Source organism: Phocoena sinus, chromosome 11, assembly GCF_008692025.1.
Source record: "Phocoena sinus isolate mPhoSin1 chromosome 11, mPhoSin1.pri, whole genome shotgun sequence".
NCBI lineage: Eukaryota > Metazoa > Chordata > Mammalia > Artiodactyla > Phocoenidae > Phocoena > Phocoena sinus.
The window spans coordinates 60,422,891-60,442,776 of NC_045773.1; the positions used below are offsets into that span (position 1 = coordinate 60,422,891).

The following is a 19,886-nucleotide window of genomic DNA, read 5'->3' on the forward strand; positions in this document are numbered from 1 at the left end:
ATGGCTTTCTCTGAAGCTGCCGTGCTCTTTCTAGCATCTGAATCTTTGCACATTTTATTTCCTTAGCCTAGAATATCTTTCCTGCCACTCTCCTTGGCAGATCCCACTCAAGCTTCAAGGCTCAGTTGGGTTGCCAGCCTCCACCCTCTTGTATACTCAGCTGAGTAAGTCCATCCGTATAACATTCTCATCACGCAAAGGACTTAACGCAGAGCATGACTTATCGTTGACTGTACCTCTGTCTTTCCCAGTGGACTCAGAGCCCCTTGAGTGGAATAGTCATGTCTAATTTTCTCTGTATCTCCGATGCCTGGTTTGGGGCATGTTCATCCTTGGTAAATAAATGCATCTTGAATGAATAAGTGTACTTAACCAAGAAAATGAAAGCAAGGTAGAATACTGCATTTCTGTCGTAGTTTTTGTTTGTTTGTTTGTTTGGTACTTTACATGTCCTGGGGTAAAAATGAAAATCTAGAGTTAGATTATCCTAAATCTACTAAGCAAATTACATTAATTTGTGTGAAGTCTCTGAACTCATATGATACTTACGTCTATTTTAAATGTGTATTGCCAAACTAGTTGGTTTAAAAAACAAAAACAAAATGGCTTTCCATGCTTTTCAGTATTGTCGATTTTTTTTTTGAAAGACTTATTCTGGTATATGTTACGTGGAATTATTTCCTAAATACTGTCTTTATAATAAGCATTTGACATTTGTTCCTCAAAGGACACTGTTTTTCCTTTAAAATGGCTCTTGTGTTCCCTTGTTGAAAAAATTTAGTGCCAAAACTTAGAAAACAGAATGAAGAAAATAAAAATTGATTACAATCCTGCCTCCTAGAAATAACTACCATCAATGTCTGTGTGCATCTTTTTAGTTTCATTGTGGTTTGGCTTAAAAGTAAGGCTGTCATTTCTTATTCTAGGTCATAAGGGAGGAGATAGACGGATTGCAGGAAGAGCTGGATATGGTTATTAACCTGGGTTCTGAACTCATTGCCGCTTGCGGGGAACCCGACAAGCCCATTGTTAAAAAGAGTATAGACGAGGTACAACCTGCATATTTTCTACTCTTATCAGAATGGTTTTTTAAAAGGATTTTTCTAACTAAAGCATATTTGATAGAAGTAGTCGGAAACTTAGCATATGATACTGAAAGAGTTCTAATATTTACATTGTAGTTAAATTCAGCCTGGGATTCTCTAAATAAAGCTTGGAAAGACCGGGTGGACAGACTTGAGGAGGCAATGCAGGCTGCTGTTCAGTACCAGGATGGACTGCAGGTAAGGCTTACCGGGTCTCCTGGAGGGAGGGATCAGGTGATAAGTGATGCTTACAAATTCACGCATCAGTATGTCCCCGGAGCTGCAAGTGTGATGCAGTTAACTAACCTGCTTCAATTCATGCTTTGCCTTTTTGAAGAGATTTCTGACACTGGAGATATGTACAGATTCATATACACCCCTAAACACATTCTTATACACACATTCAGTGAAATTTACTTTGAAAAGAAATATTTTAACTTTTTAAAGTGAAAGTCACAGTATTTTTCATAAATGGCTCAACACCAGACAGTGAAATGGAGCTGAGTCTGAGTTCTGCTGTAGAGTTGAGCAGAATAAGATGAAAGGAGTAAACACTATCTAAAAATATCACTAAGTGTAGCACAAGTCAGATGTAAAGAAATTTGATTTGAAGCCAGTGTTCCCGGTGAACTAAAATAGATTTCTATTTTATTAGGTCATAATCTGTCTTGCAAAAAGTGTTTTCTTCTTTCCCATGTATGTAATTCCTTTTAATGGTTGTTTTTCACATCCCTCAAGGGTTCTCATTCAGTTCATTAACTCGTTTTTAAGTTTATTTTTTTAATATTAAAAATTCTCCTGTCAGTTGAGGCCAACTCAGGGATATTTCTCTCCCTACCTTCCTTAACTTTATTCCATTTCCTAACAGAGTGGCAGCAGTTGAATCCTTCATCCAACCATATGGAAAAGGCCTCTCTAAGTATTTCCATAACACCAAGAGAATATTATTTTTAAAGCTCAGATGAGAACATCTTTTCCCTTTTATTAGGCCACTTCATTTCTATATTTATAAAAATAAATATCACAAGCCCAGCTTTATGCCAGCAGAGAAGTGTTTTGAACTTTGCAAATATATAAAAAATTCACTACAAGTGACACCTTATTATAACCCCCCCACTCCTTTTTTTTTTAACCAAAGTGATAATTTATTGGTTGGATAGCAGTGGCCAGTAACCAGTCAAGCTCTACGTCCATCTGTGAGGCCAGATCGTGATTTTCACATTCGTTTGGCGGGTCACAGAGGTTGTATCCTCTCCTGGGGCTGGAGATGGCTCTGCCACCACTGCACCCGTTAGCCCCAGGAGGTCAGGGTCACAGCTGGACACGAAGGCTTGTCTCATCACCGTTGCTAGAAAAACAAGGCCCATCACAGGTCCTGCTGTTCCTAGGTCAGTAGCATCACATGTGTGGGGATGAAAGGCAGTGAAGGATTAAAAGAGCTGTAGGTAAGTGTCCAAAGCTGCAGACACTCCAGAGGTTTCAAGGTTTGATTGTAAAGTGAAATGCATTTTATTTCCCAAGTTGCTGCCCACGTTCTTAGGGTTTATCATGATCAGTTTAAACTACCAGATATTTCCCAGGGTTTTTTTCTCAGTACTGCATGGCCTGGCAACTTCATTAAATGGCAGAATAATTTTGTGTATTCAGAACCTGAAAAAAAAAAATGTGAGTGGAGCCTTTTTAAAAAAGATTGTTTGTGTTGCCTAAAACGAACAAGAAGATAGGAGATTTTGAAGTTTTGTCGCAGTTCAGAATAATGGTCTTAATCATTATACGTGCAGGATTTTAATGCTAATCTCAGTAATACAGAAGAGTTTACTTGAGACAAATTGTTTCACGTGCCAAACAGTAAACTTCTTGATTATTTGAATGAACAGATGGGTTCTCAATAAATTTATACAATCTGCCTTTTAGGCAGACAGAGTACAGAGAATTTTATTTTGTGTGGTGAATTTATAAAACTTTTTTTTTTCAAATAGACTTTTCTTGAAAGTTCTCAATATTCTAAGATTCTATTCAAGATAGAATTTCTTCTACAAATTTGGATGCAAAATTGGAGGTTTCATCTGTTTCATATTTGGGATAACTGTTCCAGTATATTGCCACTTTTACCTTATTTGTAAAACAGGCTCATTGCTTAATATCTTTATAGATTTATGATTATCCTTTTCTGTTGCACTTGAGGTGTTGTAGTAATTTCAAATATACTGTTATAATAACATGACCTAACGTGTTTTTCAGGCAATATTCGACTGGGTAGATATTGCAGGTGGCAAATTGGCTTCATTGTCTCCAATTGGAACAGATCTTGAAACTGTCAAGCAGCAGATTGAGGAGCTGAAGGTATGGGTTGGAGCTGAGAAATTCATCAAACGTTGCACTTTTAAGTTCTTGATTCGTGGGATGCTTTATGCAAATTTATTTTATATAATTGAAGTGTTACATTTTGATTATGGAACTGGTTTAATATAGTGCCTGCACATAATAGGTTATGTATTAGTGCTCGTTAAATAAAGGATACAAAATACTAGTAGTTTTTCTTACTAAATCAATTCCTGTTCATTATAGAAAAATCAGAAAATGCAAATTAGCAAAACAAAATGTTTTGTTAACTAACTCTGACACTAACCAGAGTCAAGCACTCGTAAGATTTGATTTATAGCCTTTCATATATCCTCATACTGGGTGTAGGATGAGGTATGGGGTCGTGTGTGTGTGTGTGTGTGTGTGTGTGTGTGTGTGTGTGTGTGACATATTACATATGTATACTATACTGTAAGGATTTTTAGAACTTTATTATTCTGTAGTGTGTTATTGTCACTGATACATATACAGCAACATTTCTGTTTTCTTTGTTGTGTTCAGAGTAATTCAATTAGTCCAACAGGCTAAAGAAGGATCCCGTGCGTGGGTGGATGGGATTGGATGGGATCATAGTGTTTCCCAAAATGTTTGTTTTGTAAATGCTTGTTGTTTCCCATCTGCTTTCCTCTGTAATTTTTTTCCTTTGTGGTTCTTGATCTCCAGCTGTGAAAATGGCTGAACCGTTTCCTCTGAATTCCTCTGTGCTGATGCTCATTTATCAAAGTGGGAGCAGCTATTTCCTCCCTAATTTTAAAGTCTCTATCTACAGAGACATCACAGCCCTTTCAATGAACTCTACTAGATTTTTACATAAAATTATTATCTGGCTTTAAAAGAGTAGCATTTTTATTTCTAAGTGTGATATAGAATATTTCATTTAGAAAAAAATTGTTTCTTCTTGAGAATTTTACTGTTACCATCATTAGATGGTGATTTTTTTGTTTTACTCTGTCTGCTCATGTAGTAAACACATGATATCCTTTATGTACAATTACAGGTGTGGAGGAGGGTTTATTTTGGGTTTTACATATATCTCAGCAGTTTTCATACAGCACACTGGATGAGGTGCTTGCCCTTAAATCTGGTGTCTGAAGTTGCATCTCCCTTCATCCACTTACTAGCCAAATAGCCTCAGAAAATTTGTCTAACTGCTCTCACTTCTGTGTCCTTACCTTAATTGGGGATAAAATGATTTTCTTTATAAGTTTATTGAGAACAACTTGACTATAGCAAGTGTTCACTATGCTTTTGTTATTATTTTTAATTATTATTTTAACTTGCTTGAAAAAAATTGATACTGCTTAGCCATTAATTGTTTATTATTTAATTATTTACTATTAGAGATTAAAATCAATACTTTATGAAAAGACAGTTTCATATTACATGTAACCACTGGCTAACCTGTATTGGTTGGCAAAGCCAGGATTATTACCTACATGTCATTAAGCACCAAGTGAGAGTAATGTTATTCTGAGTCAGTGCAAAGGATAAATAAATACTAATAAACACAGCATAGCAGGGAATTCCCTGGCTGTCCATTGGTTAGGACTCAGCACTTTCACTGCCGGGGCCCGGGTTCGATCCCTGGTCAGGGAACTAAGATTCCCGCAAGCCGCATAGCATGGCCACAAAGAAAAATAATATAAATGAATAAATAGACACAGCATAGCTACAGAAAACACAGAGTGTTCAGTGACTGCAAGATGTGTGTGTGTTTTGAGCAGGAAATAATGTGAGTTTCTTAGAGATTTTTTTTTCTGGGTTTCATATATGTCAATATATATTTTGTTTTCTTCTTTCCTATAATTTCAGAACTCATTTATTGAATATGTATAATTAGACCCTGGAAGAAGGTCATCCTTGAAATTTGTTAGTTCTTTATTGTAGAGAACAGAAGTGAAGTAGCAAAATTATAAATAAAAAATCATTCCATCAGAAAACGTTGAATGAAAAGATTTTTTTAATCTAATTTTTATTTTATACTGGAGCATAGTTGATCTACAATGTTGTGCTAGTTTCAGGTGTGAGAAAAGATTTCTTTTCATCATTTTTTATCTACAGTTTTTTCATCAGTAAACCCTGTGTTCGATTTTATTCCTCTTTACCCCACCCCAGTAAAAAGTGTGAATTAGAACAAACATCTAACCTGTAGAATTTTTGTTTAAAGTTACTGAAGAGAACCTGCTGTGTAAAAATATAAATAAAATAAAATTCCAAAAAAATAAAAAGATAAAGTTACTGATGTATAACAAATTTTCCTTGTATGCCTCCTTTTTTAAAAAATAGCAATTTAAGTCAGAGGCGTATCAACAACAGATAGAAATGGAGAGACTGAACCATCAGGCAGAGCTCCTGCTAAAGAAAGTAACAGAAGAAAGTGATAAACACACTGTTCAGGACCCACTGATGGAGCTGAAATTGATATGGGACAGTCTGGATGAGAGGATCATCAATAGACAGGTAAATACCAATTTCAGGTTCATATAATAATGTAAAATAACTGTTAAAGAGTAAAATTAGGGGATCCTGGACATAAACTTCAGAAGCCCCTAAATTCTTTTATTTCCTTGGAACTTTTCCTGCTTCTCACATGCTGTTTTTTTAACCACAAAGTTTCAAACTTAAAATATATGAGGATATGATGATTGGGCTTCATTGGATTTGCTTAAACACTTATGCAGCATGAGGCAATTGAACAGTTCACTCTTGTTTTATAAATGTGGGTCATCCATCCTATCAGACTCGTGGATCGATTGTCTTCCTCTCTGTCTGCAGCACAAGCTGGAGGGCGCTCTGTTAGCACTGGGGCAGTTCCAGCACGCACTGGACGAGTTGCTGGCGTGGCTCACGCACACTGAGGGCTTGCTCAGCGAACAGAAGCCTGTCGGAGGAGACCCCAAGGCCATTGAAATTGAACTCGCCAAGCATCATGTACGTAGCTGTTACTGCATCCTCTCTTTCTTCTCTCTGCATTTATAGTGTCACCAGATGTTTCTGGTCTGCTGATTTTTTAGGCACTTATGGTTTTAACCCATGTTCCTATTTGACATTGGCAACATAAGGTTGAACTACTTAAAATGCACTTCTTAAAAGGTGATAATCAGGCTTCCCTGGTGGCGCAGTGGTTGAGAGTCCGCCTGCCAATGCAGGAGACACGGGTTCGTGCCCTGGTCCGGGAAGATACCACATGCCGTGGAGTGGCTGGGCCCGTGAGGCATGGCCACTGAGCCTGCGCGTCTGGAGCCTGTGCTCTGCGACGGGAAAGTGATAATCAAAATGTTTTTCTCATTGGTCAAGGCAGTTATTGTCAAAAATAGCAAGAATGGGGAATTTTTGGCTAAACGTTAGGAGGACTGCATGATCAACACTGGAGGTTTAAATTTCTGATTATACCTGTGCTTGGATGAAGGTAACATAGTTTTAAAAGCTGTTGGGGGCAGCCTGGCAAGTCACAGTTACCCTGCAGGCTCTGTGTGTGTTTCCTCTGGTCACCCTTCCCTCCACACGTCTCTCCCTTGCTGCGTTTTGGCTTGTCGTATATTTCTGTCTGTCTGTACATCTCTCATCATGTTGGGGTTTGTCCTTCTGTTTCTTTCTCTTACTTTTCACTGGCTTTTTGTGTCTTAGTCCTTTTCTTTCCGAGGTAGTTTTTTAAACTATTTATTATGTTTAGAAGAGTTTTTACATGTCATGTACTTGATTGAAAGCTTATAAGTGGAAAATTTTTATCTTGAGATATATGCAAAATAGTTTCATATGTTGTCATCTTTGTGGCACTTGGTTGATGATTATTAACAGAAAATTCCCCGTCTTAAGTCACCGAGGCTTAATGAATAGAATTTATGCCCAGTAGAGTTTATCCTGACATTCAGCAGGCTTTCATAGAACTTTTAACATACACATTATAGTGGTGTCTTACTTAAAGTTAGGTCCTTAATCCTAATCTTAAATAAGTTTTCCTTGATTATCATATAGAAACATTTGATTATTTTACATATTAACAGCATTTTAAAATAAGAGGTTTATAGCACTTTAAGATCATGATATTTTTGATTATTCTTGCTTTAGTTCTTCTTCCTTCATGTGTTTCCCCACAGTAATTGTTCCCTAATTTAAATTTTTTTCCTTTTTTACCTCTTTCTGTCTGTATTTATAATCATTGCCCAGCCATATCTGATTAAGCAATTAGGACTTATTTTGCATCATTAATATCTGTCCTCATTTAATATCTATATTATACCTTTGCTAAGAGCAATAATGACCAGTCACACTGACTCTGCATGTAACCAAAATGTTTATTCTCACAGGGTGAGTTTATAGCATTTACATTTTCATAAACTCAGCCATTGTCCTAAAAGTCACATACATCAGTGACAGGAACTTTGTAGAAGATGGTAGCGGTAGGAACATGCGGCACCCTGGTCCAGTTATTTTGGCAGAGATGAGTTAGGGACCTTTAGTTTCCTTTAGTCAGGGATCTTTTCTCCTTCCATTCCTTTCTTTTTAAAAAAATTTTATTGAAGTATAGTTGATTTACAATGTTGTGTTAATTTCCACAGTACAGCAAAGTGATTCAGTTATACATATATATTCTTTTCCATTATATTTTATCACAGGATATTGAATATAGTTCCCTGTGGTATACAGTAGGACCTTGTTGTTTATCCACCCTCCATATATTACTAGTTGGCATCTGCTGGCCCCAAACTCCCAATCCTTCACTCCCCGCTCTGATTCCATTTCTGAAGGTCAAAGTTCAAGGACTCAGAATTGCCAGCACAATTGCTGGAGGAAGGGAGGGAAGATTCCCATCCCTGTCCCGCCTTCCTCTCTGGCTCCTAGGCCGTGGCTTATGTAGCAGGGCTCCGACCATTTATAAGAACGAATTTTATAGAATTATCTTTTATGTTTTGACTGTGAAAATATTTAACTCCTACCTTTTGAAAGTGGTGCCTACGTTAACATATCCAAGTACCTGCTTCTTATAAAGATCACTCCTTACTCAGTTGATTTTATAGCTTTTGAAAAACCTCCCTCACCAGATGCCTCAGAACACAAGTGGATGGAGTCAGAGAAGCAGTGATCAGGGACGGTTCGTGCCCTTGGCTGAAATCCTTCTGGTCTGGGTTTCCCAGATGTGGGTTGTCCCTCCCAGGACGACAGATGACACTCCTCTTCTCTCCTGTTGCCAACCCGAGTCTGAGTGTAGGGGGAAGGGTTATCACAGACTTTTACCAACAATAGAGGAAGGTTTCTTCTGGTTTCCAAAAGCACAGCAGTCTTCTTGAAAGGAAACTGTTACTAAGCTTATTTGTTCTTTGAGGTAATTCTTTTCAGTATAAGAAATTGATTTTTTTAGCCTGCAGTTGTTTTTTGCACTTACCACTCCTGCCCCATGTTAGTGCATTTAAGTGTTATTAATCTATTCTTATATTCCCACTGGATAATAGAATAAGAAGGCATTATTTACTGGGATCTGTCATAGGCATTTCATATCGCATTTTCTAGTAAGAGAACAGCTAAATCGTGGAATGCTGGACTCACGTATTCCCCAGTAAATGGTGAAATCTCTTTCCCTTTAATGTTAGGGCCTCCTGGGGTTCGTTCCTGTCACCTGAGCAGTTAACTGTAGCACCCTTAAAACCAGAGACGATAAAAGGGTATTCTGTGGGCTTCCCTGGTGGCGCAGTGGTTGAGAGTCCGCCTGCCGATGCAGGGGACACGGGTTCGTGCCCAGGTCTGGGAGGATCCCACATGCCACGGAGCGGCTGGGCCCGTGAACCGTGGCCACTGGGCCTGCGCGTCTGGAGCCTGTGCTCCGCAACAGGAGAGGCCACAACAGTGAGAGGCCCCCATACCGCAAAAAAAAAAAAAAAGTTATTCTGTGATCATTTGTTTCCTTTTTTTTTTTTTACATCTTTATTGGAATATAATTGCTTTACAATGGTGTGTTAGTTTCTGCTTTATAACAAAGTGAATCAGTTATACATATACATATATCCCCATATCTCTTCCCTCTTGCATCTCCCTCCCTCCCACCCTCCCTTTCCCACCCCTCTAGGAGGTCACAAAGCACGGAGCTGATCTCCCTGTGCTATGTGGCTGCTTCCCACTAGCTATCTATTTTACGTTTGGTAGTGTATATATGTCCATGCCACTCTCTCACTTTGTCCCAGCTTACCCTTCCCCCTCCCCATATCCTCAAGTCCATTCTCTAGTAGGTCTGTGCCTTTATTCCCATCTTGCCCCTAGTTTCTTCATGACCACTTTTTTTTTTTTTTTTTAGTTTCCATATATATGTGTTAGCACACGGTATTTGTTTTTCTCTTTCTGACTTACTTCACTCTGTATGACAGACTCTAGTTCCATCCACCTCACTACAAATAACTCAATTTCGTTTCTTTTTATGACTGAGTAATATTCCATTGTAGATATGTGCCACATCTTCTTTATCCATTCATCTGTCGATGGACACTTAGGTAGCTTCCATGTCCTGGCTATTATAAATAGAGCTACAGTGAACATTGTGGTACATGACTCTTTTTGAATTATGGTTTTTTCAGGGAATATGCCCAGTAGTGGGATTGCTGGGTCATATGGTAGTTCTATTTTTAGTTTTTTAAGGAACCTCCATACTGTTCTCCATAGTGGCTATGTCAATTTACATTCCCACCAACAGTGCAAGAGGGTTCCCTTTTCTCCACACCCTCTCCACCATTAATTGTTTGTAGATTTTTTGATGATGGCCATTCTGACCGGTGTGAGATGATATCTCATTGTAGTTTTGATTTGCATTTCTCTAATCATTAATGATGTTGAGCATTCTTTCATGTGTTTGTTGGCAGTCTGTATATCTTCTTTGGAGAAATGTCTATTTAGGTCTTCTGCCCGTTTTTGGATTGGGTTGTTTGTTTTTTTTGTTATTGAGCTGCATGAGCTGCTTGTATATTTTGGAGATTAATCCTTTGTCAGTTGCTTCATTTGAAAATATTTTCTCCCATTTGGAGGGTTGTCTTTTGGTCTTGTTTATGGTTTCCTTTGCTGTGCAAAAGCTTTTAAGTTTCATTAGGTCCCATTTGTTTATTTTTGTTTTTATTTCCATTTCTCTAGGAGGTGGGTCAGAAAGGATCTTGCTGTGATTTATGTCATAGAGTGTTCTGCCTGTGTTTTCCTCTAAGAGTTTGATAGTGTCTGGCCTTACATTTAGGTCTTTAATCCATTTTGAGTTTACTTTTGTGTATGGTGTTAGGGAGTGTTCTAATTTCATTCTTCTACATGTGGCTGTCCAGGTTTCCCAGCACCATTTATTGAAGAGGCTGTCTTTTCTCCATTGTATATTCTTGCCTCCTTTATCAAAGATAAGGTGACCATATGTGCGTGGGTTTATCTCTGGGCTTTCTATCCTGTTCCATTGATCTATATTTCTGTTTCTGTGCCAGTACCATACTGTCTTGATTACTGTAGCTTTGTAGTATAGTCTGAAGTCAGGGAGCCTGATTCTTCCAGCTCCGTTTTTCCTTCTTAAGATTGCTTTGGCTATTCGGGGACTTTTGTGTTTCCATACAAATTGTGAAATTTTTTGTTCTAGTTCTGTGAAAAATGCCAGTGGTAGATTGATAGGGATTGCATTGAATCTGTAGATTGCTTTGGGTAGTATAGTCATTTTCACAATGTGATTCTTCCAATCCAAGAACATGGTATATCTCTCCATCTATTTGTATCATCTTTAATTTCTTTCATCAGTGTCTTATAATTTTCTGCATACAAGTCTTTTGTCTCCTTAGGTAGGTTTATTCCTAGATATTTTATTCTTTTTGTTGCAATGGTAAATGGGAGTGTTTTCTTAATATCACTTTCAGATTTATCATCATTAGTGTATAGGAATGCAAGAGATTTCTGTGCATTAATTTTGTATCCTGCTACTTTACCAAATTCATTGATTAGCTCTAGTAATTTTCTGGTAGCATCTTTAGGATTCTCTATGTATAATATCATGTCATCTGCAAACAGTGACAGACTTACCTCTTCTTTTCCTATTTGGATTCCTTTTATTTCTTTTTTTTCTCTGATTGCTGTGGCTAAAACTTCCAAAGCTATGTTGAGTAATAGTGGTGAGAGTGGGCAACGTTGTCTTGTTCCTGATCTTAGTGGAAATGGTTTCAGTTTTTCACCATTGAGGACAATGTTGGCTGTGGGTTTGTCACATATGGCCTTTATTATATTGAGGTAAGTTCCCTGTATGCCTACTTTCTGGAGGGTTTTTATCATAAATGGGTGTTGAATTTTGTTGAAAGCTTTCTCTGCATCTATTGGGATGATCATATGGTTTTTCTCCTTCAATTTCTTAATGTGGTATATCACGTTGATTGATTTGCATATATTGAAGAATCCTTGCATTCCTGGGATAAACCCCACTTGATCATGGTGTATGATCCTTTTAATGTGCTTTTGGATTCTGTTTGCTAGTATTTTGTTGAGGATTTTTGCATCTATGTTCATCAGTGATATTGGCCTGTAGTTTTCTTTCTTTGTGACATCTTTGTCTGGTTTTGGTATCAGGGTTATGGTGGCCTTGTAGAATGAGTTTGGGAGTGTTCCTCCCTCTGCTATATTTTGCAAGAGTTTGAGAAGAATAGGTGTTAGCTCTTCTCTAAATGTTTGATAGAATTCACCTGTGAAGCCATCTGGTCTTGGGCTTTTGTTTGTTGGAAGATTTTTAATCACAGTTTCAATTTCAGTGCTTGTGATTGGTCTGTTCGTATTTTCTATTTCTTCCTGGTTCAGTCTCGGAAAGTTGTGCATTTCTAAGAATTTGTCCGTTTCTTCCAGGTTGTCCATTTCATTGGCATATAGTTGCTTGTCGTAATCTCTCATGTTTCCTTTTTAAGAATGCTAATTGTAAAACATGGCAATGTATTAATTTTATATTTGAACATATAGCAATATATATCTTCGAAATTGTTTACTCAGGACATGAAAATTAAGTTCAGTTAAAGTGAGCTTGAGTCAAATGAATATTTTTAGAGCCTTTTAACTATAATCTCTATATACTTAATGTCATCAGTTTCAAAACTCTTCTAGTGGGAAGAACTAGCTATGTTCTCAACATAATCATTTCAGGGAATGTTGGTAGATTGAAGAGATACCCAATAAAGCTGCAAAGTTAAGGGAAAGGAAGTTCACCATTTTAAAAAGTTCATTAGTACTAAAATTCTATGTATCTGTTGTAGCTTCAGAACGTTTCATAACCAGGAAATAAAAGAATTGCATTAGAAGCGATGCTAGCATGTTACAAACTTGCGAACATATTAAGTGTTAATCTGAATATTTTCAGGTGCTCCAAAATGATGTATTAGCCCATCAGTCCACCGTGGAAGCCGTGAAGAAAGCAGGAAATGATCTAATCGAATCAAGTGCCGGAGAAGAAGTCAGCAACCTTCAGAACAAGCTAGAGGTTTTGAATCAACACTGGCAAAATGTTTTGGAAAAAACAGAACAAAGGAAGCAGCAGCTGGATGGTGCCTTGCGCCAGGTGAATGAGAGAATAAATCCTGAAACTTTTTGGTGCCTTCAAGACCAAGATGACATGGCATTTTTTTTATTGGTTTTCACACCCCTGTTTAGTTTTTATACTTCAAGGAGAAGAGTAAAAAAAAGTGGGATAAAGGACAGAGCTGAGAAGAACACAGCTCTCCAGTTCTTAGCATGATAGTTTTATTGCTGGTTCTCCTGCTGAAGAAAAGCAAGTGGTCCAGAGGCCCCTGCCCTTGTTCAAAATGCATGGAGAGGCTTAGCAGGCTGGGATTGTTTAAGCTTCATTTTTGGCTTCAAAGTGACCATATCTGGGGCCCAAACTTGAACCTCTCTCTCACTCCAGGCTAAAGGGTTCCACGGCGAAATCGAGGATTTGCAACAGTGGCTGACCGACACGGAGCGCCATCTGTTAGCATCCAAGCCACTGGGAGGTTTACCGGAAACAGCCAGGGAACAGCTTAATGCCCACATGGTAACTATATTATTTCCTACAGCTCTAGCCTCAGATTAAGAAACTGACTACTTTGTGTAGGCCCTGATGATAAACAAACTGTGGGAGAAGGTTTAAGGATATCCAGTTTTGCAGCAGAAATCTCTATATGTAAGTGCTAGAAACACTGTTGATTAAATTTTTAAAGTCAGAACGTATTCTTTATTTTAAAGTTTAGTGTGTCAGTGTATGAAAAGAGGTTTTAGCAGTCTAGGCATTTTTTAGAAGCAGACCTTCCCCCATAAAATGATAAACTTGTATGGATAGTAATATAACATTGGGTAAATTATAAACTGTGGCTCCTTGAGTGGAAAGAAAAATCCCTAAAGGAATCAGAATGGACTTAACAATTACTGCTGTGAGCATGAGATTCCCACCCAGTTTCATGGAAGGCTGGAAAATATGTTCTTGTTCTGTGAAAACGAAGTTACCTATTTGCTCCTTTTAATGGTGATGGGGCCGTATCTTCAACCTCACACCCACCAGGTTTGGATAAGAGGAGGCTTCTGTTTAATTGTCTGACCAGGAGCATCACATCATGCCTGTGGGCTGTTCCCGCCCAGAGTGTGTAGCGCTGTCAACTCTTAAAGATAAGGAGGAAAAATAATGAAACTTGAGACTCTGGCTTTCTTTCCTAGAAGTATGGGCTGAGAAATTAAATTTAGACTACATTTGACCTATTGACATTTCCTATTCGTGTCCCATCATAATTTAGCTCTAAAAGTTCTAAGAGAAAACAGTCTTTTTCAAATGTTGAATGCTTCTTAGGAAATAAAAGTAGAAGTACTTAGGGATTTGGCAAAAGAAATGGGCCATTGTACGTGAAAGTCTGTACTCTTTAGTCATGCCTAGTGTTGTTGTAAGATCTTACTAATAAAACTGCACTTGTTGGGAATAATTTTGAATTTGATGATTTGGAGAGGAAGTGACCATCTTGTAGGTGGAGTGAAGAAATACAACAGAAGTAACATCTTATTTATTTCACAATTGCCATGAGCAGTTAAAATGAATCCTATTAATCCTATAGAGAATTTCCTAGAATCTCTATTCCTCTTTTAGAAAATCATTGTGTATGTGGTTTTCTTGTTGTTAATATGTTGTTTTCTTGGTGCTACAAGGGACCCATTTGTTCACTGAAAAAGTAATTGACTAAATAACTTGGGAGCACTTGTCTTTTCCATAAAATCTGGCTGTCTTCCAGATACCTCCTTACTTTCCTAGAAGTACTTGCATAGCTATTACAGTCCATTAAGTATACGTTTAATGAATTCTTGAACAAACATGCATGAGATGGTTCTCTAATAAATATTTTTAAATGGTAATTTAGAAGAATATAAGTAAAAAGTTGGAAAGCAAAGAGCTTATCTTTAGAATATTTTATTTTAGAAAAATATTACTTATCAGCATATTTGGTTTGGGTAGGATGTTTGCTGATATCATTTGCCAGATTATAGAATTCCATGATTTAAGAAATTCTAAAGAGTTACTGATACTTGTAATACTGTTTTAGTCATGTTCTTTTGATTTGGTTCTGTTAGACATGAAGGAAACTAGAAAACTTGGAGTATTACTGTTTCCTGAGATTTAGCTGTATTTAGAAGCTTTGCTTTGATTAAAAGCTTTCAGTGGGTGATATTGTAAATATGTTGAGGGAGGGATTTTTTTAAGGTTTAAGAAATTACAAAGTTTTGAGGCAATAAAAATATTCTAGAATTAGTAGTGATGGTTGCACAGTCTTATGAATATACTAAAAACACTGAATTCTAGACTTTAAAATGCTGATTTTTATGGATTATATCTCAATTTTAAAAATTAAAAAGTTGGAAGTGTTAGTATGTAATTTTTCAGTGGGAGCTATGATTTGACTCACATTGTAATTGAATCGATGGAATAGAACTGGTCTTACTTTTGACGTGAGTGTAACTGGTGTTTCATTTATCTTAAATTCTAAATTTGTTTAAGCAGTATTTTTATACTCTCTATAGAAGATACACACTGCATTCTAGTTGAAAGCTTTAAAAATGTTATAACTGAGAAGAATATTCATAGGACCACAAGTTTGGCTACTGTGATTCCAAAGTCTGTGTCATCAACTTAAATGTCTTACTGTACTGGGTCTTCACCTTCTATCCGCTGTGTGTCTTCTGAGCATAGAATTACATTATACCAAAAAAACAATATTACAGTTGTTGTATTGTGTTCCGAGGAGAGACTTAGAGAACCCATTTTACAGAGAAGGAAATCGAGGCTCAGGGAAGTTACGTTACTCGCCCAAGGTCACAGAGCTGATTGGTTACTGTACATTGAAACCTTTCTTGATAACATTTAACATTACTGCTTCACGTGTGGGGTGGATTGATAACAATAGCACCATTTCTAAGACTCCTTGGTAGGCAGAGTGTGGCTATAGGTTTAGTTGTTCTTTCAGTATAGTGGAAAGTTTGAATATGTCAGGGTTATTCTGTGTGCTGGACGGTGTTGAGTATATAATTAGGGGCTTGGGATTGATGACATGGAAAAAGAGCTCTGAGATTTTGTTCTCTTAAAAATGATATGACTTGCGGGGCGGGGGGGGATATCTCCATTTAGGAAATCTGTGCTGCCTTTGATGTTAAAGAAGAAACATATAAGAGTCTGATGCAGAAAGGCCAGCAGATGCTTGCAAGATGCCCCAAATCTGCAGAGACAAATATTGACCAAGACATAAATAACTTGAAAGAAAAATGGGAATCGGTGGAAACCAAGCTCAATGAAAGGAAAGTATGTGCCTTGATGAATATCATAGAATGAATGTTTTCATTGTTTCATTTCATGGGTCTTACCTTATCTCCGAGTAGAATTGTCAGTGGAACATCTAATGATTCATGTTTAAATTTTCTTTGTATACGTTGGGACATTTCATGGGCTCAGCTGAAAATAGTATTCTGTCTTAACGCAGGAGAACACAGTTGAAGAAATCTATTCAGACATAGATAAAGGTATATCACAGGTCAAGTGTTAACTAGGTATAGTTTAAATCTGTGAACCAGTGGAATTCTGGGTGGTTAAGTAATTCTAATCACACTTATTAAGCAAAAGGCAGGCTGTATGTGCAGCGGGGGTGGGGAGGGAGGGAGACCAAGAAAGTGAGATGATTGTACATATAATAAGCACTTACATAACAAAAATCCATGAGGGAGAATTAAAAATCTTGCTATTTAATGCTATAAAAATGATAGGCTAGGAATACTAGATTATATGCCCTTGCTGACAGAGCATAATGTATATATATTTCATAGTATTTTGACCTCCAAAATGAATTGTATGCATGTCAAATTTTCTTTTTCTAGATTCTATTTAGTAATTCTGTGGTTAATTGTCCCCAAACCACAGTTTTAGTGTATATTAAAATTGTTTTAGCTGCAGTGAGATGCTTCTCACTAAACTTGAAGGGGCTTGGTTAGCCAGTATTCAAAAACTGTTTGGGGGATATAGACTATGCATAAATAAAGTATGGATGGGGAGGAAATCTGCCAGAGAGTGGTTAAACTTGCTGGGGCGGGGAAGGCGGAGGGGGAGGCGGGAAACCTTGAATACCATGAAATACTAAATAATCTGTCTTTTCAGGTTAAACTGGAAGAGGCCCTCACCTTGGCAATGGAATTCCACAGTTCCCTCCAGGACTTCATCAACTGGCTCACCCAGGCGGAGCAGACCCTAAACGTGGCTTCCAGGCCAAGCCTTATCTTGGACACCGTCTTGTTTCAAATTGATGAACACAAGGTAAGCTGCATCCCGGATGGACAGCACTCCCTTCTCAGACCTTTTTAGACATCAGGCTGTTTTAATGGCAAAAGCATAAATTTGGTAGTTTGAACACTTTCTTCTGTCCTCTGAAACCAACTTATGATCCCGGAAGTATTTTCAAGGTAGATCCATTTTTCCTTTGTTTCTGATTGTACCCACCTCCCTTTTTTTGGGAAAGGTCTTTGCCAATGAAGTAAATTCTCACCGGGAGCAGATCATAGAGCTGGACAAAACTGGAACCCACCTGAAGTATTTCAGTCAGAAACAAGATGTCGTTCTCATTAAGAATCTGCTTATCAGTGTACAGAGCCGCTGGGAGAAAGTGGTCCAGCGCTTAGTAGAAAGAGGAAGATCTTTGGACGATGCAAGGAAGAGGGCCAAGCAGGTAAACCTTTATAAAGATCCTCTGAACTTGGCAATGAATCAGGTCTATGTTATGTTATTAAATACACGTTATGTTATTAAAGTGCTTTTATGGCAGGCTGTGCTTTGTGTAACAATCATGGCGTGAAGCCAAGGTGTTTATTTCCTAAAAAGGCCATGGCCTCAGTTTGGACGATGACGTCACTTTCTGACCTGGCAGCAACTCCAGGCCCTGGGGACCAGCCTTGGAAAGACTGATCATATCTTGATATCACAGATGGACCGTTATCATTGGGGCCCAAAAAAGGGCTCCACAGTTTTGTTGTTGGGTTGGTTGGTTTTCCTTGGCCTTTAAACCTCCACTCTCATACTTAGAGTGAGGCATTCTGCTTTTTTATACTGCTACTTGTGTTTAGTTCCAAAACCAGACTTTCTCATGTGTAGCCCCCAGACAGCTTTCTGAAGGCATACTCTGGGTCTGAGCTGGTTGTTTCTCTTCACCTCTCCAAATCCGTACACTTGTTGGCAGGGCTTCCTTTCTTCTCTGATATTTGGATACAGCTTCATCCCACCTTTAAATTAACTGTTTGAATCTTGGGGGGCTGCCTTTTTTAATCTAGAGAATCTCACATGGAACTTTCCTTCCTTCCTTCCTTCATCTGTTACTCATATTCTGTTCTAGACTAAACACAGAGAAGTGCAATTATGCATCTCTGTACTCCAGGGAAGAGGAAGATGCACCCACCTTGCTTGGCATATATCTTTGATTTTTACTAGGAACTTCGTGTAATAATACTGAGGGTGAATTTTATAATGACTCTTTCTGCCCCATTCCATTGCATTTGTCCAGCATTGGTGTTGGGCGCGGTCATTTGGGGAGCTAGGCTCGGCTGGGCGATGCAGAGGATGACCTGGGAGTCCAGTGTTTCAGCATTTAAAGCTGTCCAGCATAAAATGTTTAAAGGCTGGCGAAATGACACATTACACTGTGATTGGATTACAGGCCGCATGTCTCTTTTTGAGGGGGAGGTATGGTATGTCCCATGTAATAAATGAGTCTCTAGAATAGAATCGGTCTCGGATGTTTTTTTAAGACAGTCCTCATGCCAAGCCTGATGTTTTTCTTGCCGTGTGTGCAGCCCTGTCGTCTGTAGTGGAGGCATTTTGAGTTATGAACATCTGATTTACTCAAGTCTCATGGATACCAGTAGCCAGTCGGCCACCCTCTTCCTCCTTTCTCTGTCGAGTCAATTTTATTTTCTCAGTCTGTTGAATTGAATTCATAAGGATTCTCCACTGTTCTCGGTGCAAAAGGATGGCATTTCTTCTATTTGTACGGCTTCTAAATAGTTTTGAGAGCAGGACCAGCCTCAGAACCTGTGCGTTTGTACCATTGTACTTACCATCCAGTTGTTATAGGCTGTACTGTCTGTAGAAAGACAAGCTGACAGGGACTTCCCTGGCGGTCCAGGGGTCAGGACTCTGTGCTTCCACTGCAGGGGGCACGGGTTCGATCCCTGGTCGGGGAACTAAGATCCTGCATACCAAAAAAAAAGACAAGCTGGCATCACTAGCTGTTTATTTATTTATTTGTTCTAATACCTCAGGTTTTGGCTCAGATCTTGGCTGTAGTTCTCTGACTTGGGCAATTTATGTGCCTATTCTGGCCTCCCTGTTTTCATGTCTAAGTTGATTAGATTTGTAGGAGGGACGTGTAGGGAGAGCAGGTCTCTAACAAGACAGTCTCCAGTGGACCCTTGCAGCTTTGTGATTCTGTGCTCTCACTGTGCTTAGTATCAAATGTCTTTTTGTTATTTCACTATTAATGTTCTTTGATATAAAACAGTTTTTATTTTGATTACTTAGGTTTTTGTCATGTATCTGTTCCCTTTAATTCCTTGGAAGAAATAATTTGTAACTAATTTTCTAGTTTGGTATCCAAAAATAGTACCTACTATTTCTTTATGATAAGCAGAAAAGAGACCACAGCTGAAATCAAGTATATATAGCACCAGAATAGTTCAAGGTTTTAGACGCGAAAGAGAATTCTATTTTGTGAGAACTCGAGTACTGTGGGTGCTCTTAAGTATAAAACCAGTATGTGAGGCTCAGGCATTGATGTGAGGATTTGTATAGCAGCAAGAAAGATGTTGAATTGTCTTTGCATTAAATAGGAACGTAATGCCCTCTTTTTGTTAAAGTGAATTTACAGACTTTATCCTTTCCCTTCTCCCTTTTTGTACCTGTTTCTTAGCATAAGAATT

General features: G+C 38.1%; 1 protein-coding gene across 14 annotated transcripts in view; it reads left to right on the plus strand.

Moving 5' to 3' along the window:
* Window positions 1-19,886, plus strand: part of DST (dystonin) — a 508,299-nt gene that overhangs the window by 455,911 nt on the left and 32,502 nt on the right. For all 14 annotated transcript variants that reach the window (XM_032647809.1, XM_032647814.1, XM_032647805.1 and 11 more), the window contains 10 exons: window positions 927-1,049; window positions 1,182-1,283; window positions 3,327-3,428; window positions 5,736-5,909; window positions 6,225-6,380; window positions 12,784-12,981; window positions 13,327-13,455; window positions 16,063-16,233; window positions 17,080-17,235; window positions 17,438-17,644. In XM_032647809.1, coding sequence (XP_032503700.1) covers window positions 927-1,049; window positions 1,182-1,283; window positions 3,327-3,428; window positions 5,736-5,909; window positions 6,225-6,380; window positions 12,784-12,981; window positions 13,327-13,455; window positions 16,063-16,233; window positions 17,080-17,235; window positions 17,438-17,644 — 1,518 coding nt within the window. The remainder of the gene's footprint in view (window positions 1-926; window positions 1,050-1,181; window positions 1,284-3,326; window positions 3,429-5,735; window positions 5,910-6,224; window positions 6,381-12,783; window positions 12,982-13,326; window positions 13,456-16,062; window positions 16,234-17,079; window positions 17,236-17,437; window positions 17,645-19,886) is intronic.